Below are 25690 nucleotides of genomic sequence, written 5' to 3' on the forward strand. Positions count from 1 at the left end.
TTAACAAATTTTTTTTCTTTTTGGCTATAAAACGTCACTTATAATTAAACAAACTTGAGCAACACTTACAGGACTGTTGTGTGGGAATAAATTAAATCTTCTCTTTTGAAATAGAAACAGGGTTTTTTTTGCACTCCAGACTTAAGAGCAGTGAAATTTCAAGAAATTTCAAAATTGAAGAGGTCTTGGCAGAAAACAATACCTACACAGTGCTGTTAAACAGCAATGACTGCAGTTTAAGCAATAGCAAAAGATACACTATTAACTTTGAGAGACTATCCTATCAGCGTTGCATTTAATTTTGAAAACCAGTTGCTTGTTTTGGAACCACTCCTGCTGCTGTCGCCTTCAGCCCCTGGCACACACAGTCACGGCCAGGGACGTTCTGTGGCACCGGGCTCTGCCCACAAGCAGGACTCGGGCTGAGTACTCGGGTGGCGGAGTCACCGTCCCTGGGGGTGTTTAGGGACAGACCGGACGTGGCCATCAATGCCAGGCTCTGCTTGGCACGGTGGTGATCGGTCACAGGAGTGACTGGATGGCCGCAGGGTCCCTTCCAGCCCCAGTGATTCTGTGACTCCGTGAATCCTGCCCAAGTCTCTGAAGTGCTGCACTGCCCCGGGTTCCCAGGGTGGGATAAGAGGGGCAGGGAGCGCCTCAGGCCGGGAGCGAGGGGCACCGCCGGGAGAACGGCGAGGAGCTGCTGGCGGCTGCGGGAGGGGAGAGGGCGCGGGAGGCTGCGGGCAAGCGCAGGACAGGCGAGATCAGATAAATATGAGGGGGAAAAAAATCACTATTCGGTGGTCTGGCCTTGCAACAGGCTGCCCAGGGAGGTGGTGGAGTCACCATCCCTACAGGTGCCCTAGAGGTGCGTGCATCTGGCTCAGGGTGATGTGCTTTAGGGGCAGTGCTGGCTTGACAACCGGACTTGATTTTAAAGGTCTCTTCCAGCCTTGAGCATTCTCTGTTTCGGTAGGATGCCGTGAGGGTTCTGGAGAGGCGACGCTGCCCGGGGAGCGGAGGGGGCTGCTCACAAGGGGAAATGCCACGAGCTCGGCCCGTACAGGCACAGGGCGGATCGCGGCTCGGGCGCGGCAGATCCCGGTCCCGCCGCCGCCCGGCCCCGCCGCCGCTCCCCCGCCCGCCGCTGCCCTGCGCCAGACCTCCAGCGCGCCAGGGGGCGCTGCGGCCGCCACCGCCCGCTGCGGGCCGCCGGGCTCCGCCTCAACAGCGCGGCCTCTCCGGGCGGGCCGAGCCGGGGCCATGGGGAAGAAGCACAAGAAGCACAAGTCGGACAAACATCCCTACGAGGGTGGGTCTCTACGGGGGTGGGCGGGCAGAGGCCGCCGGGCAGCGCGGCCCGAGGCGGACGCGGGCCCTGCAGCCCCCAGCGGCGCCCGCCCCGCCCCGCCGGGCCCGGCGCCGGGGCGGTTTGAGCGCTCCGGGTGAGGCTGCGGGGAGCGGGGCCCTCGCTCCGCCCGCGGGCCCGGGCCGGGAGATGGGCGGCGGGCTCGGCTCGGCGCGGGGGAGAAGCTGCTGCAGGGAGTGGAAATGAGGAAATGGTGCGGTGAGGAAGAGATCGCGGGGGTTATTGAGGACGGGAGTGTGTTTTATTTGGTACTCACGCAGACTGTTTCTCTGCTGGTTTAAGAATACGTAGAAAAGCCGCTGAAGCTGGTGCTGAAAGTTGGAGGAAATGAAGTTGCTGAGCTGTCCACTGGAAATGCAGGACTTGATTCCAGCCTCTACGAAGACAAATCTGAACATGAAAAACACAAGGACAGAAAAAGGAAGAAGAGAAAGAAAGGCGAAAAACAAGTTCCTGGTGAAGAAAAGGAGAAAAGAAGGAGAAAAGTTAAGGTATGTGCTCATGCTACTGCATTTTAGCAAAAAAAAATGTTTTGACTTTCTCTAGGTTTCACAGCAAAAGGTCAGCAGATATGACTGTAACTTGTATCCTTAGGCTGGAATACATTCAGCCTCGGTGTGTGTGGTGTTCCTGTCTCATTTTTAAAGGATACACACCAGATAGCTGTCACATTTTCTAAAAATCTAATTCAGTCATACATTGCATTGTATGGCTGAATTATTTCAGTGTCCAGCAGATGGAGACAGTACATAAAGAATACAGAATTTTTAAGCACTTACAAACTATTCTTTTAAACTTTGTGAGTATGTTTTGAAAAATCTAGAGAAAATTATGTACATTAATAATGCAGTTTTGCAGGTGCTCTTACATTTCCATAACAATCTTTCCAGGAGGATAAAAAGAAACGAGATCGAGACCATGGAGACAGTGAAGGAGAACAGGAAATGAAATGTCAGACCCCCGTCAGAATGGAATTGTCACCAGAGAAGCCACTGACGAGCACTTTATCCAAGCAGGAGGGTAGGGGGGAAAAAGAAATTTCTTTTGCTAATTCATGTTTTCTGTAATTGACTCATGTTTTATTGTTCTTTGTTTACTTTTGTAGTAAGTGACTTGGCGTTTTGTGCCATCTCAGTGTTTTTCTCCATCCTGTACAAAAGTTTGGGATTAGGTTTCTGTACACTTCCTTTGGTATTTCTGTCAAAGTGAGCAGAATGTCAAGGGCACTGGGAAAAGTAGATTCCCCCGTGGGTATTGTGGGGTTTGCCATGGTATTCTTTTCTTTATACTGAATTCTCAAGGTGCATGAGTTTTGTTTGGTTGATTTCTAATATCTTGGAAGTGCAGTCAGTTTGGCCTCACGCTGTTTTTTCCCCCCCCCACCCTTGTTTTTGGTCTAGAGGTGGAGCAGACACCACTTCAGGAAGCTCTGAATCAACTCATGAGACAGCTGCAGAGGTAATGTCTGTGCTACAGGCTGCCAGAGCTGTGAAGTGAAAATAACATCCAGTAAGGGAAGGGGCACACACAAAGCTGAATGAAAATATTGATAAATAAATTGCTAAGAAGGCTGTTTTAGGAATTTAAGTGCTAGTTTAAGAAAGTGTACTTAGAACTTCTCTTCAGCTTAGGCTTCTTGTGAACACATCCAGTTTCAAGTTCATAGTAGTTTTTAAAAACTTTCAAAACCAGGGAAGTTTTCCAATAATATGATACTTTCTTTAGAGGAACCTTTTGAAAGGAAGGCACAAGAGATTATAATTAACTTGCCAAAGTTTCTTTTACCTTGAATTCTCCTATTTTAGCATTATTTACTATGAAAAGGAAGTATGCACTTGAAAACTACAACCATGTTCTCTTACTCTTTTACTAACCACATGTCTTTTGGTTAAAACAGTCAAGTCTCCAGTTCTTTCAAGTAGTGTCTTATTTAAGATAATATTTCTTGACTTTTAAGAGTATGTGCATCTTGTGCAACAGTAGTTGAAAGATTTTTGCCTTTAGCTGTCTCACCAGGCTGAGCTTGAAACTTTGTTTGCAAGTTTTCTCTTATCTGTAAATTTTCAAGACCTAGGTGTGGTGTCAGTTTCAAGAACCCTAAACTATCAAAAGATGCCTGTGTTAGTTTTGGCTCCCTTTCTGTGCATACAAAAAGCAGCACTTTTGATTTTGAACCCTGTCTCTTCCCTTCTGATAATTTCTGAGTAAGTGATGAATAACAACAATATTCTTCTATTCTGTATATTTCTTTTATTTTTTTAATTATTTCTAATATGGTATAAAAGGCCTTTTTTAAAATGTAAAACCTTTTAGAAAATTGGGTTTTTTTCATCTTCTGGGGCACACAGTTATTAAAATATAGAAAGAACTTCTGAAATATATTTGTAGTACTTTTTTCATGGTGCATGGATCTGCATATGAGATCTTTTCAACCTTGAAAGGAAAAGATGATGCTGACACAAGCTATTTCTCTCTTTCTAGTTATGATTTCTTTTCAGCTTAGTTATTTCCTTTCTATTTAATTCCAAACTCAGTTCTTTGTTATAAGTTGAAACATAAAAAAAAGTCTTTCATTTCTTAACAGAAAGGATCCAAGTTCTTTCTTTTCATTTCCTGTGACTGACTTTATTGCCCCTGGCTATTCCATGATCATTAAAAACCCAATGGATTTTAGCACCATGAAAGAGAAGATCAAGAACAATGGGTACCAGTCCATAGAAGAATTAAAGGTAATTTTTTGAATTTTGTTTTGGCTACAGAGGTGTATTATGCTCAATTGACTTGAAGGCTAGTATTTTATGGGAATAGAACGATGCCAGAATGAATCAGTACTTCTGCCTCAAGGAATGTTCCTTCTTGAATTTTTGTGAGCAACTAAGTTCTGACTGTAAAAGAGAAAACACTTCTGGTTTGTAAATGTGCATCTCAAAAAGATGCAGATGGTTTCAGGTTTCGTGCAGGATTGCATGGAATCTGTCCATTTGTCCTTCAGCATATTTTAGATCTATTACTTTTTCCAGGCTAGTCTGTTCATGGAGGACAAGTGAAGGCGCTGTGAGCTTGGCCCTGTTGACAACCACTTGTCCTGGTGCTGTAGTGTGCCTAATGGATTCAAGGGCCTGGTTTGAAAGTCTCTTTGAACTTCTAAAAGATTTGGGGCCTAGTTTTGTTTTGTTTTGTTTTCTTTGTCAGAAATACTTTAGTTCTTTACTGGGCTAGATGAGGACCTGAGAGATGTAATTTTTGTGTAATTAACAGTTAGGCAGATCTTAGTTAATAGTATTGGTTGCATTTTCTTGCACATTCTTCTTTAGATCTCCAAAAAATAAAAAGAAGAGCATTCCCTGTTGTAACAGCTGTTTCTGGTTAGTTTTAAATTTTAACTTTGTAAATAGATGAGGATATGATAAAACATATTCACTTGCAGAGGCTGCAGTGAGCATAGAAGTGCAGTTTCTAGCTCACTTGAATTTCAAACAAGCATACATTTCTTCATTGTAACTAAAACTTTGGGATAGCCTTTGTAATAATTTAACTTTGCACTGCAGCTTTTCTTTGTTTTTGTTATGTTGCTTGTTTTTATGACTGCTGATTGGCCAGCAGGAGGTAGGTAGTTGTAGTTAAGAGGGCTTCCCTTAAAACTTTACAAACTACAAACAGTACTGAACACTTTAAAATACTTCAAGGATGTTTGTTGGGTTGATAGATTCAAGTCTTAAAACGAAGTTACATACTAATCCCTGTTTACATTTTTAATAGATTTCTTAAATTCATTAATTAAAAGTGTTCTTCTAAGCTTTATTCCCTAAAGCTCAAGACACTCCATTTGCAACAAGAATATCAATATAGTACACTGTAAAATTAACTTTCATTCCAAAATTATTCATGTTTGAACAGGATAACTTCAAACTGATGTGTAATAATGCAATGATTTACAACAAACCAGACACCATTTACTACAAAGCTGCAAAAAAACTGCTGCACTCAGGGATGAAGATACTTAGCCAGGTAACAAAAAGCACCAAACTAAATAAGTATACTGCTTCTTTTTTTGATCCCTGTTTATCCCTTTTGCAGGGATCTCTTGAAAATTAATAAAACTTTGCTTGGTATTTGTCAAATGCTTGTATATTGGACTATAAATAGTACATTGTTTTAGTAATGCTGCCAGATCATTGTAGAAATAGTTGCATTTAGTATTTTACCTTCTAGATTCTGTTTATGTTTGCTAGTGGAAGAAAGAAAGAACTCAGATAAAATGAGTCTCTACAGGTAGGTTACAAAAAGATTAATTGAACCAGCAAATAAAGGATTTTGATGTTTTTCAGGAGAGAATTCAGAGCCTGAAACAAAGTATAGAATTCATGGCTGACCTGCAGAAGACAAGGAAGCAGAAGGAAAAGACAGAACTGCAGCAAACTGGGGAAGAGGAAAATGGTCCTGGGAAAGACAGAGGAGAACCTATGGATGGTGACACCAAAGCATTCAAAACACCTAGCAAAGAGCACAAAAAGTGAAGTATTATCTGAGTCATTGTAAATAACCTTTTAAATGCTACAGAAACAAGATGACTTAGGGTCCAGTGGATCTGGGTTTCTCTCTGGTACTGCTTAGACATTTTCATCTCAAGGGATCAACCCTTACATAAAGCATCCTTATCTATTAAAACCAAATAAGTTTAGAATCATTTATGATACAATCATTTTTGAGTGTAGGTATCCATGTACCATTCATCAACTCCATTCTTTCAATTATTTTCTGGTTTAGTGTCCATTTCAAGGACACTATGTAGTTTTGGAGAAAGCTTGCAAAGATGTGCTTTTAAATATTTTGGTACAAAAAGCTACGAAGCCAATTTTGATTACTTTTTGTTTGGTTTCATAGTAGTTGTATTTGAAACATGGGGCTGCCTTGCTACAGAAAGTGTACTTTCTGAAATAGCTATTCATATCTAGAAGTACTAGATATTAAGATGGTAAATATTTAGGTAAATAAATGCTGGATACTAAAATCAAGAGCATCTAATATACCAAGAGTATCTTGGTTTTGTAGGAGACCTTTACAGTTATTAACATAGCATTTACTGATGTAAACCTTTGTCACATGCCTTCCCCAGCTGTATTAAATACAGTCATATTCAATAGCACTCTTTTTTGTTGTTAGTTATTTTGTCTACAAATCCAGGTAGAGAGTTGGCTAAAACTATTGTCACAGTGTGCTGCTGTGTTATTTAGCCAGTTGGTGTCCAGCTAGTCCCTAAGCTGTGTGGGTACATTCACAGGAAGGATAAAGACCTGCTTGAAGACAAGTTACGGAGCAATAGCTTGGAAAGGGAGCAAGAGCAGATTGATCGGATTGTGAAGGAGTCTGGAGGGAAGCTAACCAGGCGCCTTGCAAACAGCCAGGTAAGCACTGGGGGATTTGGTAGCTCTTTTCCATAAATCAGGTTTCCTTGGCTTCTTATACCAGTTGAAACCTCATATCTGCTTTTCCTGCAGCTTACATCATTTTACACCATTGATCATCTATGTAACATCATAAGGTTAAAAAAAAGTGATATTTGAATGCATGCTGAATTTCATCAGCAGAGCAAGTTGAGCTAAAATTTTCAGTAAAGTAATAGAAAAGGATGACTAGTAGAAAGCTCAAGAAAATAAATCTGACCTGCAAAAAAGTCTCATAGTTTTGAAACAAATGCATACCTGATCAAACGTTATTAATATTACAGGAGAAGAAACTCAGATTGGTAATGCTATGCCTCTTTCATTTTTTACATTTTTTTGTCACTTGGCCTCTGCAGAAACATTAATATTTATCATACTATCTTAATTCTTTGTGCCTAGACCAATAATAAAATTATCTAGTGAAAGTAAAAATTTAGAGCAGCGCTCAATTTTGAGTGACTGATTTCCTTTCTTATTTCTGCAGATAGGACAGTTTCATTAAATGTTTTCTTTAGTTTAAGGACCATGAATTTCAAGTACCATGTAAATTAAAATAGTGTCATCTTATTTCAGTGTGAATTTGAAAGAAGAAAACCAGATGGTACAACAACTCTGGGCCTTCTTAATCCCGTTGACCTCGCTGCAGGAGGTGAGTTGGCATGGTTCAGGTAACAAGTGACTTCCACATCTTTGCAGGGGCAGATGTGCAAATCCGGGCCAAGAACTGAATGCCTCCTTCCAGCCTGATTAAGATCTGGATTGGAAAAACTGCAGCTGAGGGATCTTGTAGATGGGCCTCAGCTGTGGCTGTTGTTAGGAGCAGCTGGTGGGAGCCCTCAGTGCTGCTGCTTCTCTGATTTGTGTCAGCTGTTTGTGGAAGCTGCTGGAGAATTTCTTGGGATCCTCTTATTTCTGGTCCCTGTACAGAATGCAGTGTCTGCTGACCCAGAAGGTCACAGATGTTTTAGAATTAGGAACTGTCCCATATCGTTAGCATGAAGCATTTGGATAGGAAAGCACACTTTGAGAGCTATGTTCTGTTTGGGTTCTTAGCTGTGAGTATTAAATGAGTTTAGTCACCTTCATATGCCTTCTTTGTTTCTGTATTTTGGTATGTCCTATTGCAGAACCAGGTTACTGCCCTGTAAAGCTGGGAATGACAGCAGGAAGGCTTCAGTCAGGAGTTAATACATTACAGGGGTTCAAAGAAGATAAAAGAAACAAGGTTACTCCAGGTAAGTGCTGATTTTTTTTTTTTTTTTTTAATACAAATCTTTCTTCTTATATTAACAAAGTGTATTGATCTTGTTACTGGCACATACATTTGGAACTAAGGATTTCTAAAGATAAAGGTGTCGTTGCCCATGGCAGAAGGGTTGGAACTAGATGATCTTTAAGGTCCTTCCCAGCCCAAACCATTTTGTGATTCTCTGTAGCCATTGCACAATTAAACAGCACATCACAGAGTCCAGCTTAAGTTACCCATACAAAAGGGGCAAGATATTTACTTTTTATCTAATTGAGAAGAGAAACAACCAGATAGGGAAAGGGTTTTGGTGGTTTTAAAAGAGCAGGGGTGAGCCTGAGAACTTTTTCCAGCATCAGACTCTTCATGTTGTGCTAAGGCACACAGTGGTGTTAATGACATATTTGCAAATACAAATGCATTTGATTTAGATCTTACTAAAAATTGTTACATTGTAAACAGATGGCATTCTGTGAAGTGGTGTTTAAGAAATACATTCCTTCTAAAAGAAGAATTCTTAAGAAATACATTCCTTCTAAATTTTTTCTTGAGGACTGTTTTACAGCCCCTTCTCATTTCTATCTGAAGCATACAAAGCAGGGTATTAATTGATACTATTGTTATTCATTAGTGACATACTTGAATTACGGGCCCTTCAGTTCCTATGCACCGACATATGATTCGACGTTTGCCAACATAAGCAAAGAAGATTCTGACCTAATCTACTCAACATATGGGGAAGACTCTAATCAAGGATCTTCCAGGTAATTCAGCAAGCAGGATGCACAGTACAGCTCCCAGGGACAGAGGCAGTGCAACTCTCTGCAGAATGGGCTGGCTTTGCTGTGAAGTGATGGCCCCGCTGTCTTTAGAGCTCTCAGGGGTTTGTTTGTGTTAGAAACAAACACTTCAGGAGAAGAACTTGCCTCTAAAGTGAAATTAGCCAAGATGGAAGAATTTTGATGCTGCTGATTCCTAGGGGTACACTGTCCAAACTTCAGTCTATTTATAACTGAAGGACTCATGTTCAAAGCCAGAAGAATACTGAGTTGTACAAATGTTTGTACAGACTGGTGGGGTTTTTTCACATTAATTACTGCCTTGAATGGGATACAGCTTGGTAAAAATAATTCTATTGGTTTATTATTTTTGATTGTAAATATTTCAAAGTTCCTTTGTTTTGTGAGAATTTCACACGGAGCAGGCACAGTGATATAGATTTTTAGGAAAGGGAGGAATACTTTAGTACAGTGTAAATGTGGAGGGCCTGTGCAAGTTTGCTTTTGTGTTGATGCAGCTGCCTGAGACACTACACTTTTCCAAGTTTTCCAGTGTCCCATGCAGAATGGACTCCTCAGCTACAGAAGGCAGGCATGATTAAACTAAAGCAATCCATTTTGATCAGATCCTGTGCTGTACATATTGGTTTGACCTTGTGTAACATTTTTGCATTAAATGTTTGATGTGAAAGTAGTTACCTTAACCATCTTTATTCTTTCAGTATTCAAGATTTTTTTATGAAATCCCAGGATTATCCTCTCTTAATGGCTGATAGTTTGCTGGATGTTCTGACTAAAGGAGGACATTCTAGAGCTCTCAGAGAACTAGAAATGGTAAGAGTGGATTTGTGTACTCTCTGGTCTTTGGTTTTAGCACACAAGCTCTAAAGCAAGAGAAAGATGATGCTGATCCTGTTGATGGGCTTCCTTTTAACTGATAGAATTGGAAAGTAAAGACTGATCTTTGCCTCCAGTGGTAGGATTTTCTGGAAAGGAATTATTGTATTGTGAATTAATGAATATTAACGTATTGTACGTAGAGATATAATTACCTGTTCTGTGTCCATTATCCCATTCTCATTATCACTAACTCTTGTTTCAAGACCAATAAGCAGTTGTTTAAAAATAAGGTGATCATTGACAGGCTTTTTTTCCATGAAAATTTTATCACATTCCTAGCTGCCACTGTTTAGTTCAGGTGAATTAATATGTAGTTTTTCCCTTTACTTGGTACCGTGCTTTTAAACTCAAACATGTACTATGTAAAAATGCTGAACAGTGACTTCAAATTCTTAAGAAATCCCAGTCCTGTGCATGCTAAACATAACTGGAATCAAAGGAACTCATTTGATAACCTTAACTTAATTGACAATCCAAAAATTATTTGAGAATCTCCTCAGAGCAGTTCCTGTTAACTAGAAGTCTTGCTTTGAGGTTCAAATCAGTGCCAGCTATTGAAATAAACAGATTGTGGCCTTTTACTAATGGGTCAAATATTACCTGAGTTCATACTAGAAAAAGTTCATGGACTTTTTTGCCTCAGCTCACACGTTTCCTTAGCATTACACGTTCAGCTCTTGTACCCAGTAGTGGCACTGACTGTCAGGGTCTGGCCTCTTACTCTTGGCAGTATTAAGAGAAATACAATAGAGAAACAGAAAGCATTTCAGCCACCCTTCCTCTTCTTCCTGCACTCCAGTAGTCTCTGATGTGACATCACTGTGAACTTTGCAAAGAGAAATAAAACCTGAGCTGAAAAAATGTATTTCAGTAAACATTAGTACCCCAAGAAAGACCCTAAAAAATAGCTGCATTACAACTTGCTTTACAGTGAAAGCACATTTTGACATTGCATACTTACCTAAAATATGGCATCTTGTAAGATTTTACTTCGAATTTAAAAGAATAATTTTTACACCTTCTTTAAAAATTCTTTCTTTATTCAGCCATGTGAGGAAGCTGAAGGCCCACAGGAAAGAAACGATGCAATGAAAGATGTAAAGGTAAATTTTTTCTTTATTAATTAACTTCTCCAGCCAACATGTCCAAGCTCACAGTTATAAAATGACCTAAAGCTTTCAGGGCTGTACAACAACACTGAGGCTTTGACAAGCTACAAGTCTTGTGAAGATGGTGTGTCCCTTTGTAGGCATGAGGAGAGTAAGGTTCTCCAAAACATTAAGTCTTAACTATATTTTAGGACAGCTGGGAGAAAATGCTGATGTATTTTTGTTTGAGGTTGTTCAGAGCTATAGCTTTGTTTCTATCTTAATCTGGTTTCATTTAACATGAATTTGTAATGTCAGTGTAAGATGCCACATGATATGTAGCAGTCTCTGAGAAGTTCTCACTTTGTGCCCCTTATAGGCAATACATTATCGATCTCAAATCATTCCACCCAAACTTTGCTCAAGTTCTAGGGCCAGGGGTGCTCTTCTGAAGCATCTCTTCATCTGTAGCCAGATTTTTGATAAAATCTCCTTTAGGTGAGCTGAAGGAATTCTTAAACTGTTTTTTAATTGGAATGCTGGTCTTAAGTTACCACATCATTTGTGCATATCCCCAATGGCTTTGGCAGTTTGGTAATTTCTATTTGCATATGAAATAGAATGAGTAAACAATAACTGTAGAACAGTAAGAGACACAGGGTGTCTTTTCAGCTTTCCCTCTGTATGTTCACTTCTTTTTGTAGAGCAGGCTAACTTTACCTTTGTGTTCTGATCTTCCCCAGACAATTTTGTTGTTTCAAGGCTGAGCTAAGTATTATCTAAATTATTTCTTGCTGGGTTTTTTTCAGATTATGGAAATTGATATTGCTGCCAGGTTGGACGCTGCTAACAGCGACAGACTTACAGCTCTAAAAGCAGTTACAAACTTTGGCATGCCTATAGAAGAGTTTGATTCTGAAGGTGAGTCTTCTTGGTAGTCAGAGTTCTGATATGTCTGTAACTCCTTTAGTTTCTCAGTCCCTTACAATATTTTGTACCAAAAAGTAAATAGACTTTACTTAGATCTTACTAGTCAGGACTTTTTTTTTCTCTTTCAACAGAGGCTGAAATCTTCCAAAGGAAACTTGATGAAACAACAAAGCTGCTCAGAGAGCTCCAGGATGCTCAAAATGAACGACTGAGCACAAAACCACCCCCTAATATGATTTGTCTTCTGGGTCCATCTTACAGAGAAATGCACTTGGGTAAATACACTTTTTCTGATCATTCTTGCAGAATTGATGAAGTCCCAACTGGCATCAACTCCAAGAAAAAAAAATTTCAAGGGCTGTAGTGTAGATTATGTGCTCTGTTAGGCCTAGAGGGTTAACTTAAACTTCTTTGGATGTAAAACCAGATGAAAATCTTGAATAGTGATTACAAGTATTCCCTCTTTATTCCTAAATGTCCCTAGAACTGATTGAAGCTTCTGTATGCCATGGAGCAGAAAATAGCCAAGTACCAATAACTCCTTGAGTTTTGCAGTGTCTTTGAACAGGTCTGCTTAAGTATTACCAAGTTATTGCAAAGCCAGCTGTGGGGTCCAGGATGGATCTGGTTATCAGTCTGTTGAGTTACACTAATTAATACCAGTCATACATTCTTTACTTATTTGAGCAAACCTGCTTGTCTCACAGATCAGCTACACAGCTTTTGTTAATGGCAGCCCTCTAAGATAGGACTGTGTGCAGAATGCCTGTTTGGCAAGTAAAACTGACTTGTGCAAGACTACTCATGGTCTAAACTAGACCACATTGATGTGATTAGATAAATTCCCCATTACTTAAGAAATATGACCGAGTCTAAACCAGATCAAATAATATCTTTTTTTATGTTTCACTACTTATGGCTTCCTTCTTGAGGAAAAAACCACATTTGTAGCAACAAGAACAGTCTCTCTTTATATCCAAAGCTTTGTGCTGAATCCCAGATTCCAGCTATTACTAACACCAGTGCTGTGTGGGTGCCACCAGGCCTGTCCCAGCTGCTGCATGTGTGGCCCAGGTTTCATTAACTTACTCTTTAACTTCTGGTGTTTCCTGATGGCAGCAAGCCTTGGGCAGCAGCTGTTTGTTCCTCCCGTTCTTCTCACTTTGTCTCTTGGTTCCCAGGATGTCTTGCATGGCTGCATACAGCACAGCTTTTCTAGTCTAGAATATTATTTAACATAGTTGCCTTTGTACTAAATAATTGAAGTGTTTGCAGGGTGATTCAGCAATTTGGTGTCTACAAATAGCGTATAAACACATCCTCTCACGTTTTCCAGCGGAAAGAGTAACCAATAACCTGAAGGAACTTGCCCAGCAAGTGACTCCAGGTGACATTGTCAGTACCTATGGAATCCGGAAAGCAATGGGAATCTCAGTTCCTCTACCTGAGACAGAAGACAGCTGGGTAGATTTGACAGAGGGTGAGTATATGAAAACATCTTGTAGCATCTGTTCAGCTGGAACAAAACCACATCTGCAAATCCTTAGACTGGCTTATGGTGAAACTTTGCAGTAGTGTGGTTCCAATTTTCAGTTCTTCTCTCCTTTTTAAATTCTGTTTCAAATGGAAAGTTGCTGCCTTTGGTCTCAGTCCAAAATTAATCTTTTGTGTGTATGGAACTTCAGTTCAGCTACATGGTTACTTTACAATCCAGCTTACAGCACTGCCAGATTTTAAATCTCAGTAGTTCATTTAATTTTAGTTTTTCCATTTTGCGTGAGGTTGCAAGAGAGGAGTTAAAATTCCTCACTTGCTGAAACAAGAACATCGTGATTCCTTCTTCTCCAGGCTTTTGGCTGTGCAGGCCTTTTGCTTAGTTTGGCCAGCTGTCATGCTTTAGAACCTGACAGTGTGAGTTCAGCTCACCCCATCCAGCCAAAAGTAGAGGCTGTGTTTGCTGAATTAGAGAGTCTGGTCAGTGGAGTCTCAGTGCCAGACCCTGTCCTCCCCCATTTATAACATGCACAGCAAAAGAGCACCCAGAGTTAGAGTAGGGCAGGAAGAATTTCCTCTCACAAAAAAATTATTCACACAACAAATTTACTTAATCTGTGGTTTATGAAAGTTTTCATTAAATAGCATTTTAACTGAAAGAGCAGGATTAATTCAAGAACTCATTCCTATTTTTAAGGAAACTGCTCAAGAAATTTCCCTTTCAAAATTATTGAGCCTTTTCTTTTCCATAACATTAAACAGAGGCTTTGTAACATAATAAAATGAAACACAGGATTTTCTGGGACTATTGAAGAAAAAATAGCTAACACAGGCCTAGCTGCATAAATAGCAAATGACCTGAGGCATGCTCTGCTGTATATGCATGTCTTCACTTGAGCATTCTGTGGTCAGTGACCTGCTATCTGTTGTAAACTTCCAGACTTTGAAGAGCCTAAAAAGACCATCACTGTTCCTGAAAATGAGTGTGGTGCAGTTACAAGCTGAAGATTCTGTTCAGCTTACAGCTGTTTGTTTGATTCTGTTTAAGAACCAGGTAAATGTCCTTCAGGTGCATTCACCATGTGTGTTTATTGTGTGTTAAACTACTTTTGTTTATTAAATTTTGGAGCTGATGGCTTTTGAAGGATTTGTATTAGTTACTTCTGCTATGTACGTGCACTAAATTATTCTTTTTGCATTCTCTAATATTTTTAAGCTCCTCTGCCGCATTTAAGTTTTCCAAAATTACCAAGTGTCTGGAAAAGTCAAAGCATAATGACAATGTGCCTATATATGGTGCAGGGACTCAACCAAAAGTTTCTAGAAGCAATGTTTAGACTTGTTTCTGAGTCTTGTTGGTGCAAACATCATTAGTGTCTGAACATGCAACTCCCCCTTTTTAAAATTACTGTGCAACTCTCATGGACATGAGGAAGAGAAATAAACTTTTTATACAAAAGTGATGCAGTGTGATGAATTAACAAAAGCTCAGCTTTGTGACACTTTGAATTAATCTCCTCTTAGAGGAACCTTGCTGTGTACTTACAGTATCCTAAAACTGGAGGGCAAACTCAGACCCATGACCAGAAGTGAGACTAACATTTACTGTTAGCAAGTAAAAGTAGCCCATGGATGTGGTACAGTCATCTCTGTGACACTCAGGCAGACAGTTCTTGTTATGCCTGGACAATGGTTCTAGGCTTGTTTATCAGAAAGCCTTGTCACATGAAGAGACAGTTCCCTGTTCACCAAAGGTGCAGACCAACAGCACAGCTCTCAGGCACAGAGAGCTCCAGCATTGCCTGGCTACAGGTGCAGCCAGTGGCACACCCAAGTAGGCTTTCCCTGTGCTCCCCCTTTGCTCTCACACCATCACACAGTGCTGCACACATGACTTCTACCATAAGCATCCTTAATTGTTTTTCAATGTTGCTTTTTTTAATGCCAGGGAACTGAACTAAGAGGTAACTTACAGGCCAAACAGCATTGTGAATTCCACCCTTTCCCCTCAGTCTTCTGGCCAACATCATCCTTGCTTCCTTCCTCTCTGAAAAGGCTGCAGAAAGATTTCTTTTTAAACTTTCACAATTACTAAAATGCATTGCAAAATTTTTAACTGTCACCCTGGGTTTTTCTCCAGTAGTTTCAATTGTCCCAGAAGATTTAATAGTCACCACTGGAGTTTTTTCAGTTCTAGGTAATAGCAGCAGAATTACTACTGCAGGGAATGAATTCTACTATTACCATGTAAATTTTTTTCATGCTACAAGAAAAAGACAAGATTCAGGGCAAATATGCCAGCCAAGTCCTTATTGGCTCCTTCCATAGCATCTCATTGCCCATCACTCACCTTTTAGATGGTGCAGGAGGTGACTGCCAGTGACAGAAGTATTTCTCATCGGCTGTTGAACACATGGATGTCACTCAAAGCATTTTCTACTGGCAACATTTTTTAAAAAGATAAAGACTAGGTTCAGTTTATGAGTAAAAACAGTTCCATTAAGTCTGCAGCACATAAAAAATATGCCTCCTTTTCATGGGTATCTCCATCAAAATAATTGCAAAACCAGACATGTTTCAATAAGCTTTTTATTTAATAGTAAAAACACAACTTTGTTCTTTAAACCAGATTCCCAGTTCCAGATGTTATTAGCTCTTCAAATTAGATACAGTGCCATTTTTTCCATTTAAGAAAAAAGAAATAATGCTTCAAGGAAGATTTTTCCACCAAGATCGTTCCTTCAGTGTTAAATTTCACAGTTCAATCTCAGAAGGACTGCTGAAATCAATTATTTCAATACACTTGCTTGTTAAGTTGAACTTTTTCTGTGGTTGAATATAGCTCTCATATTATACAGTTCCAATTCTGGTGGGAAATTAGTCGTCCTCTTTTTCATTACACACAGTTTCTAACTTCCCCAAGAAGGCTGTGCACAGCACACCAAGTAAGCATTCTTTTTAAATCTGCAACCAAACCCAACTCCTTCCCTTTTGGAAGCTGCAGCTCTTCCTGCCACTTCTGCAAATGAGATTGAGTTGAAGTTACACCCAAATAAGTTACCAGCCTTACAGGCAACATCATGTAAACAAAAGCATTTCAAAATGCTGTTACAGACAGCAAATGTTCTTTCATAGATAACTTACATCTACAGTCTACTAGTTCTGTGAACAGGAGCACTTCAGAGCCAGCTCTATTAATAGGCATAATGCACTTTATAAAGTAGATTCATGAGACAAATGGTCACTTTACCTAACATGACATCAAAGACTGCTGAAAGGAGCCTTTGACTCATGGTCCTGTAAAACAATAAATATCTCTAAAGAAATATCTCTAAAGAAATGCTTGCTGAGCACCTGTAACTACAAATACACAACATACAAGAGTAGCAGAAGCTGTTTGAAGGTTTATTCAGCTACAGCACTGACTTGCACGAACACAACAGTGACTAGGTCACTTCCTCCTTCAGCAGAGCCCATGCATGAACTTACAACCTCAAATTCAGGTTTTCTTACATGCTATTTTCTGTTGGAGACCTACTACACACATAGATTTAATCTACAAAATTGACCAAGACTACAGGTACGATTTTTTAATCCACAGCTGGACAATATTTATGTTTGTTCCTGTCTTGAAATACAGTCACTTCCTCTTCTAGAAAAATTACACAGTAATTAGAAAGCAGCAGTAAAGCACAGGACTGCTTAAACACTTGTCCAGGATGGGTTGGTACTAAACCCAGAAGCATTAGTAAGTGCTGTTTGTAGAGGAGTAAGGCTCAACCAAACAGGTGTTGTACTCACTAATCACTGTGCTGGCCAGCCCTAACCTGCTATATGGGGAAAGGGGGAACCCATCCTCAGTAACAGACATTACAGGGCACAAGATGTTAGCCTTACAAACTGCTGTCATCTCCACCAACAGCAAATAGATGAAGAGATTGCAGTAAATAAAAAATGCCAATGTGGAAATTAGCGAAAGACACTAACAGCTTAAAAATCTTACAAACTAAACTAATTTACACCCTGTCCTCAATGATCTTATGAATGCTCTACTCATACTTCGGTACTGGGGCTCTGTTGAAACATTTCATTATGAACACATTTTTCCATACATCCTTTTGTAACCTTCAAAACCAGTTTAAGAAAAAAACTGTAGGAAAGGCATAGTGACCAGCCAGTGGCTAGTCAAGTCGTAGAAATAAGAACAGAAGAAAAAAAACAAACCCCACCACAGACACAGTTCTGTTTATATAGTATCTGCTACTGTTTCTAATACTATTTTAGTAATTCTGTTCTTCAGCTTCCCAGCAATTCAGAACAGATTTTTTTTTCTTCCCTAAGTGCCCTCAAGAACACAGCACAGAATCAGAATTCCTGCTGGGATCAGCAACACCAGCTGCTGTCAGAGCCTGATCCCTGTGCTCCTCACCACCACTTGTACTTCCTGAAATTAAAAGTAAAAAATTTAAGATTTACCATGACAGAACAAAATGCACATACAGATACTAATTACAGAGAAATACAAAGGAGAACATGTAATATAATGTAAGCACACTGAACTAGATTAAAGTTATTCCTGATCAGCTCCAGGTCATAAAAACATCTGCATAACACAAGGTACTGCTGTGGAGGAGGCGAGGGTGGTGAAGTGACCCCATACTGTGCAATTCAGGTTTTTTCCCAAAAGCTCAGCACAGTTATCATGTGACACACTTGAGTTTCCTTGCATTCCTCTTCCCATTACTCAGCTGTCTTCTGCTGTGCAGTGTGTTCAGCATTAAAAGCAGGATAGCAGTACCCTCAGCATCAGCACACACATCAGGACAAGCACAATACTGTAAGCGCAGGTGTGTGTCAAGCAGGCAATGGAATGTTTTAACAGGGAGTCAGTTCTACAGTGCATCCACACCAGTTGACGCTGGAGCTGTTAAGACTCCCAGTGCAGGTAAGGAAAGCAACTAACTGAAAAGGCCTCATGGCAATTCCAGGTAAATCCTCAAATTACTTCAGGAAAAGTTTTTTCAGATGGAAGGTTGTGTATCTTCTAGGAACTTCTCAGAATTCTTCTTTATTAAAAAAAAAAATTCTCTCATCTTGAGATGTAGAAGAGATAGGAACAGTATATACATGTTTTTAGAATAAAGTCCTTCACATAAGGAGGGAAATTCTACATCTTCACAGAAGGGAGGCAGATCTAAGTCTATTTTGATTAACTTAATTGTAGCCTCAGTTCAGTCCCATGCCTTGGAATTTGGCTGTCTCAGTGCAAACAAAGTAAGTCCTCAGTTCTCCCTTGCCTTTGACATTAATGAGTCCCCTACATTCACATGAGTATCCCAGCTCCTGTAGTATTTTGCTTGTTTCTTCTGTGACCTATGTGTGAAAAGAATTAGAAACTCTTGTGAAATTCTTCTGATTATTCACATTAAAGCAAAATTCCACAGCCAATTAGAAATAATACCTTGAGCATTGCAAGGCTTATAGTTTTACCTGGATCTTGCCAAGCTCCCCCGTGCTCTCCATTCGGCTGGCAACATTAACAGTGTTGCCCCAAATGTCATACTGAGGCTTCCGGGCACCAATCACACCAGCAATCACAGGGCCGTGATTGATCCCTGCACAAACACAAGCAGGTGTCATTACTGAGGTAGAAAGGGATGTGATTGTGTTAGCTGTAGCTTCAGGGGAAAAAAAAATCCCAAAACTCAACTCTGCAACACCTTTCTAGCAATCAGTGCTGTTCTGTAAGTATTCATACTGAGGCTCAGGAGATGTGAAGTGACTCACTGATTGCAAAATAGGAAGTCTAGGGCACAAAGCAAAATTCTCTCTTCGACTTTTAATATACAGAAATGAGCATTATAATGACAATACTGTCTTTAGTTAACAGTCCCCTAACAGGGTACTTCACTCTTCATCTGTATCTTCCATTTCCTCCAAAGTCACCCAGCTGCACTCTTCCTGCTGCTCCCTCCAATGATAGAAAAAGCCCATGCGTGGAGGAGCTCAGCCTGTCTGAAAAGCTGACCAGACAATACTGCCTTTGGCTATTCAGCACTCGGACCCACCTCATCCTGCCTGTTTCTCACCTGGCTGAGCTGTGGAGTTCACATTCCCCACAAACACAACTTACCAACACGTAGGCGGAAGTTGTTGAAGGAATGTCGGTTGATGCCATCCAGTTTACTCATCAGGGCAATTCCATACTCCACCATGATCCCAATGTGAGCGTGCTGCCTTTCCCTATCCTGTGCAAGTCATAACACAGATTAATGACCAAATTACAACACGAAAGGCTGTGTCAGGCTGCTACTCCAAAGCAGTACTAGAAGTGACTGGAGTGTTTATAAGGATGAGACCACTCATCCTTGTCAATGCAGAACTGCAGAATTTCAAAACTCCAGTAAATACAGCTGGGATGTCTATGAGGCAACAAGTGTGATATGATTAAATTTTATAATAAATTATTGTCGGCCCTTTAGGGTTTCACCTTTAATTTTACATATTTTGAGTATATTATTATGTGCATCTTAATGTCATAGACAAACCTCCTGTACTGAAAATGAGCCGGAGAAATTGGTGCTAATTCTTCTGGGTAGCAGTTTCAGACCTAATGTGGCACTTGAGGATTCTCTTTCTGTGCCAGTTCTCAGGTATCACAAACAGCCTACTGTCCAGTTCTGTGTGGTCTTTTCTTTGGCTCCCATTCTTTGGCTCCCCTATTATTAGAGCCCTTCTGTTATGCATCTAGGAATGTTAAACTACTGGAATCAAAGATGAAAGATGTAAAAAGTATGCTGGGATTACAGACTGAATAATTTAATTCAGAAATAAAAATGGAATTAGGAGATAAATAGTGAAGAGAGGAGCAGGAGACAATACAATTTTGTCATCTTTTTCCACATTTCAGAAAGTCACCGTTCATGATTTACTTTTTTGTATCATGTTACACTTTGTTGCTTTGAACACACCTATGCAGCCAGAGAATACTGAAGGCAGATTCAGAGCCAACATACCTGGTTGTTCTCCTGGCCTGGTGTAACGCTGAGCCCAGCTGCTGCCATGTAAGTGCTTCCAATTGTTTTTATTTTTTCAACACCACTAAATTTAGGTTTTAACAAGAGCTGTTTGAATGAAAAGAAAACAAAAATTTGAGACTTTAATACCTCATTTTGAGTGTAGTATTTAACCAGAAATCTTACACTGTCTACCATAAGCATTAAACATCTCTAGCAATACTATCACTCACATGAAGATTAGATAAAATACTGAGGATTAGTTTCACAGTTTTGCTCTACCCACTCACAGGAGAAATTAAAGCACTGAAGTACTGAAATAAAGTCCTTAAAGTCAGGACTTTCAAACCATACTTCTAATGGATTAGATGATGTACTTGAAAATCCCAGCCAAATGGGAAAATATCTTTCAAGATTGTAAGGCTGAAGTCAGAGTATTAGTACAGCATAAAAATGGTTTTTCCCCCTCTAATGCTCACAGATCTAGTGAAACATTTATTTTGCAGTAAATATGTAATCCAGGGCATTTTTGACAGAGCTTAATTACCTCATCAAAATCAGCAATGATTTCATTTAACAGCCTCAAGCATTCCAAGCCTTCTTTATTGACATCACATTCAGTGTAAAACACCTTAAAATCTGGTACTGATGCAAACATGACACAGACACAGTCATAGGATTGATGGTACCAGTCCTAAAGGAAAGCAATAAACCCACACATTGTCAGCAGCCACATTCTCCCACAGGTACTCACACTCATGATATTTGTTTGTAACCAATAATCAAATTACAGCTTTCCTATGAAGTCAACCACATCTCATTCTATCAGAAACATTAACAAAGTGGATTTGCCTAAGGAAAAGCTGAGATTCCTTAAAGATCCTTAAACATTTTCATCTACTTGGACATTGTCACTCTTCTGAGACACAGCATTGTTCTCTCTGATGACATGCTGGCGAATGAGATTTCTTAAAAAAAAATAAAAATCATTATCACTGAGCTTCTCTCTTGGAGATGCTATCTGCTCCTCAACTCATTTCCCTAAAAACTATGACCTATCCTCTCTGGTAAAATACAGTCTTTGGAAAGCAGTAAATCTCATTTAAATATTTACCAAACTTAAACTGTGTCCTGAAGCTGAACTACTTATTCTGAGAACAGATTTCAGGGACTGACACTAGAAGTTTTCATTTTTTTGAGGCCATCTGGTTAACAGGTTCTTGGGTTTACAAAAGGTCTTAGAATACAAACAAGAAGCAAAGATTGCAGAAGTTTACAGTCTGTGTTCTTTTTCACATCATGTGTAATATATATCACAGAAATCCAATTTGCTGTCCTTCACATAGGGGAGGCTCAACACACCTCATTTCGTTTTTCTCCAATGAAATATGCAGCAACATGTGCTGGAAGTACATTTTCCAGCAAAAGCCTGTTAACATTCTCCATAGTTTCAAATTGTTCATGTTCTTTTTTAAACTTATTCTTCCACAGACAATCCAGTCGACAGTAATAGTCGATCTGCAAAGAGATCAAATATGATAAAATAAATCCATAAAATAACTCACTGAAAAATATTAGGCAATTTTCTCAAAAAGTGTAGTAGCAATAGTCTATTCAAGGTCTTTTGAGTCTATATAGTTATGAAAAATGTGCTTTGAGAGCAAAGGTGAGAAAAATATGAAACAGCCACTAAGACCAAATGTCATTTGATACCATCAGGTGTATTTACCAAAATGACACTTTAGTAATATAATTATTTTTATCTTGAATTGCAATGTTGATTTAGAATGAATACTGGTATATAAATACAGATAGATCAAAACTGGAAGAACCAGGAAGTTCTCACGACTGTGATGCAAACACTGTTGAAAACTAAAAAAATGTTCCCATCCTTTCACAGTAAAAATTCTTTCATTACCAAAAACTTATTACAAGCGTGTTATCTGCAAGACCAGAATATCAAAAAAAGATAAAAATATATACTAATTTAAAGCACAATTTCAATGAACAACACTTTTGCATTTTATTTAAATCAACTTGCTGCAAGTAAAGGAACTAGGCGATTGCATTTTAAATACATACCTGTTTTGCAAGTAAAACTAGGGTTATGTAAAACAGAACCAGATATAAATTAGTCATTATCTTTGGCTCTTTGATGAAAAACCTGAAAATAAGAAAGCAATAAAAGTCATCTGCATGCTGTAAGAAAATCTGCACGCTGGAGGGTCGGGGTGTGAGAGGAAGAGGGTGTCTGTCCAGGCACGCACCACGGTGTCACTGTTCATTTGTGCCCCTGGCTGGCTGGGGACAGGTCCTGTCCTAACCACCAGAAGGGATTATCAGCCAGCCCAACACATGGAATGATGCATTTCACATCACAACACCCTGGGTGTTGAAACCTTGTTCAGTAGCTGCTGTAGTGAGATGCTCAAGTAAATAGGGCTTTATCTTAATGGAGCCATCTTAATTTCCACCAGGCTGAGTTTCAGCTCCCACCCCACACCACCCTACAAAAACACAGCCAACAAAACCTTGAGGTAGGAAAACAAATTTTCTTACTTGTGGAAGGCAAGACAACAAATTAAAAACCTGAATTCCTAAGGCAAGGACAACAGTTAAATCATTCCTGTATCTGAATCACCACTCGTATTTCATAGTAAGATCAGTCTTACCACATCTACTACTTTTTACAAATGCAAATTAAATTCTCATCATATGAATGATTAAGTTCACTCAAGCTTTTTTAAGGTGTGCTGACAGGTTACAGCCCCTGGCAAAATAAATTTATTCTAATCTTCAACTATGAGACTATGCTGAGGAATCTGAGAAAGACTTATAAACTAATAGTAAAGCCTTTGCATGTGATTTCGCTTCAGTATTTTCAGTTTCCGTAATTAGATCAGGTAAATTACCGTTACTTTTCAAAGCACCTGTAAGAGTTCACCATCCTATTGACTACCAAGCTTGAGCCTCAGACTTTTAGCAAGGCTTTTCTTCATAAGTTAAGATCAACCTAACTATGACATTAATATTCTACTCTCTAGTCCTTAATGTAATCCAAGGCTTCTAGGGATCTCAGAAGCCACATGACAGATTTTTTTCAGAGAACATATACTTTGTTTAAAAAGTATATGCAAAAAAAGGTGACATGGTCTAATAGGATTTCCCTGTTGTTAACTTCACAGAAAGGTTTGCGGTGTCTGGCTTACATGATTTTGATATTTCAATATTCCAGTAGGTGCACAAAAATCTAACACCTCCTTAAATGAAACATAAAAGGATGAGAAACTTTACAGTGCACCTGGTACTGTTGCCATAGTTGTCTTTGTGCTGAAGGGTATTAAAAATGATGAGGTAGACAGTCACAGCAATGGACAGGAGGAGAACTTTGAGTTCGAAGCTCATTTGAAGAAATACCGAGCAGGCAATGAACCCCAATATACAGCAGTAAGCATAATACTGTAAAAGAGAAAGGTAAAGGTAAAGGTAAAGGTAAAGGTAAAGGTAAAGAGCCTTTGCATTATTCAGAACTTATGTCTAAGAAATGTTCAAACCACAGCAAATTCTTTGAGTTCATGTTCATTGCAGTTAAAAGCAAAGAAATAGCAATCACTTAAAGCTTTATTTTTAATGGCACTAAAAGGATGAACTTAGTATTGATTTTAGTTTACTTTTATAATTTGTTATGAGTAAACAAAAATATTTAAACAAAAAATCAACATAAGTAAGCGATGCCAGATAAAAACTGAAGTGTTGAGAATTTATCTCCTGAAGTTTATTAACTTAAGCAATTATTTATTTAAAGTTTGAGAGTAATCTAAAATAGGCTCACAGTCCATAGAACCAGCAAGTCCAGCACTCTAATCCTGTTCTGACTGTGCTTTCCCATTGTAACCTAGAGCAGATGCCCCATTCCCAGCTCCCACACCAATAACACATGGAGACTGACTGGGTATCCAGCCTGAGACAGCTCCTCAGAAGAACTGTGACTGATGCTAACAAGCATTACCAAGCTACAGCTAGTGTCCCCCTGATGGAATTGCTGAGCGCTTTGCCAGGGGAATCCCAGCTCAGGCAGAGTGCCCAGGGTCAGCCTGCAGCTGGCAGCACCAAACGTGGCACCAAGAGTGTGGTGCAGACAGACTGCTGCCTGCAGCCACGGGCACAGGTATGAGATGCTCAGCCAGCATCCTTCAGGCTACAGCAGCTCCAAAATTACCTCAGCTTCTGCTCCTCAAGAATTCATTTCTCTTTATGCACAAAGCAGAGTTTTCCTGCAATTGCACAGGCCTACCACTGAACTGTGAGATTCTTGGCTAAATAATTAACATTTCTACTGAAGTGAATGAAACCAGAACAATTTAGGAGGCAACTCCTAATCAGTGCCCATATATTACACATTATACCAACTCTGTCATCCTAAAGAGATTGAGTCTACCTCCAAAAGATATTGAACACTATCTCAAACCAAACCTCTGAAAGAGGAACCACTATGTAAGACAATGCCAAGGGAGAACCACTTAAGCCCTTTCACTCTGTAAACATATTTTACTGGGGCACTTGCAAGTACAGCTCTCATCTTTCAGACTCAAACATTATCATCACCCCGTTCTGCTGGTTTTTCCTTAAAGACTTAGACCTACTTCTAAGTCTGAAATTTTTTCTAAAAGCTGCAAAGCCATACTTTACTTAGCACAACAACAGCAGCTGAATTATCTTGATTTCATGAACATTTTTTCTGCTGTCAGATATCTAAAAAAGATTCCTTTTATACAGCAATAGGACCTGCCATTTGTCAGTAATGCACACCACGTTCAAAGATCAGGCCCAAGTAAGATGCATTCACTACTTACAGTTTCCTCTACGCAGGAGTGAGTTGTGTTTCCAAAAACCTGATTTACAAACATACAAGAACAAAAAATTACCAGGTGAGCACAATGTGCATTTCATTTGTGTAACTTATCATTTGTCATAAGAACCTGAATAAAATGTTCCTCACACACATAATTCAAAAACATGTCATTCATCTAAAGGAGTGGCCAGATGACAAAGGGGCATCCCAAACATTTGGATGAACTCAAAATAGAACACTACTTTGGCATTAAAGATATAAAAAGTGAAATTCCCAGAAATAATACTTTTCTGTCACTAGTAAGTGCTGCATTTACCCTTACAGAAATGGTAGAGACCACCTTTCAAATATGCTGAGAGACCAAAATAAACCAGAACTTCAGTTTTATACATGCATACTCCAGACTTCTGAAAATCCCTAAAGGATGCACAAGAAAGCTATATAGAAAATTACAAAATATCCCTTAAAACTGCCTTGTGTCCTGAGCAAGTCTTCATGTTCTAAAAAAAAAACCAAACCCCAATCCTTATAAATAAAAAGAAAAAGTACAAAAATGTTGCCATCCATCATGA

The 25690-nt window shown here is 39.5% G+C and overlaps 2 protein-coding genes across 2 annotated transcripts in view; one reads left to right on the forward strand and one right to left on the reverse strand.

Moving 5' to 3' along the window:
- Positions 1 to 1197: 1197 nt before the first annotated feature.
- On the forward strand, positions 1198 to 14667 carry BRD7 (bromodomain containing 7). The gene is made up of 17 exons (XM_084214902.1): positions 1198 to 1312; positions 1652 to 1860; positions 2260 to 2389; positions 2770 to 2827; positions 3954 to 4098; positions 5267 to 5377; positions 5698 to 5882; positions 6651 to 6774; positions 7387 to 7462; positions 7941 to 8048; positions 8691 to 8823; positions 9561 to 9672; positions 10785 to 10841; positions 11636 to 11747; positions 11888 to 12031; positions 13093 to 13236; positions 14191 to 14667. The coding sequence occupies exons 1-17, from the start codon at positions 1264 to 1266 to the stop codon at positions 14253 to 14255; spliced, it is 1962 nt and encodes a 653-aa protein (XP_084071028.1). The 5' UTR covers positions 1198 to 1263; the 3' UTR covers positions 14256 to 14667.
- Positions 14668 to 15834: 1167 nt separating this feature from the next.
- Positions 15835 to 25690, reverse strand: part of ADCY7 (adenylate cyclase 7) — a 33498-nt gene continuing 23642 nt past the window's right edge. Inside the window, exons 18-26 of the mRNA XM_084215405.1 lie at positions 25120 to 25158; positions 23568 to 23725; positions 22349 to 22430; positions 21629 to 21784; positions 20814 to 20960; positions 20267 to 20374; positions 19384 to 19498; positions 18741 to 18865; positions 15835 to 18623 (exon numbers count right to left, since the gene is read on the reverse strand). Coding sequence (XP_084071531.1) covers positions 18477 to 18623; positions 18741 to 18865; positions 19384 to 19498; positions 20267 to 20374; positions 20814 to 20960; positions 21629 to 21784; positions 22349 to 22430; positions 23568 to 23725; positions 25120 to 25158 — 1077 coding nt within the window. The 3' untranslated portion in view covers positions 15835 to 18476. The remainder of the gene's footprint in view (positions 18624 to 18740; positions 18866 to 19383; positions 19499 to 20266; positions 20375 to 20813; positions 20961 to 21628; positions 21785 to 22348; positions 22431 to 23567; positions 23726 to 25119; positions 25159 to 25690) is intronic.

The sequence above is a fragment of the Fringilla coelebs genome (assembly GCF_963513975.1).
Source record: "Fringilla coelebs genome assembly, chromosome: 14".
NCBI classification, from domain to species: Eukaryota; Metazoa; Chordata; class Aves; order Passeriformes; family Fringillidae; genus Fringilla; species Fringilla coelebs.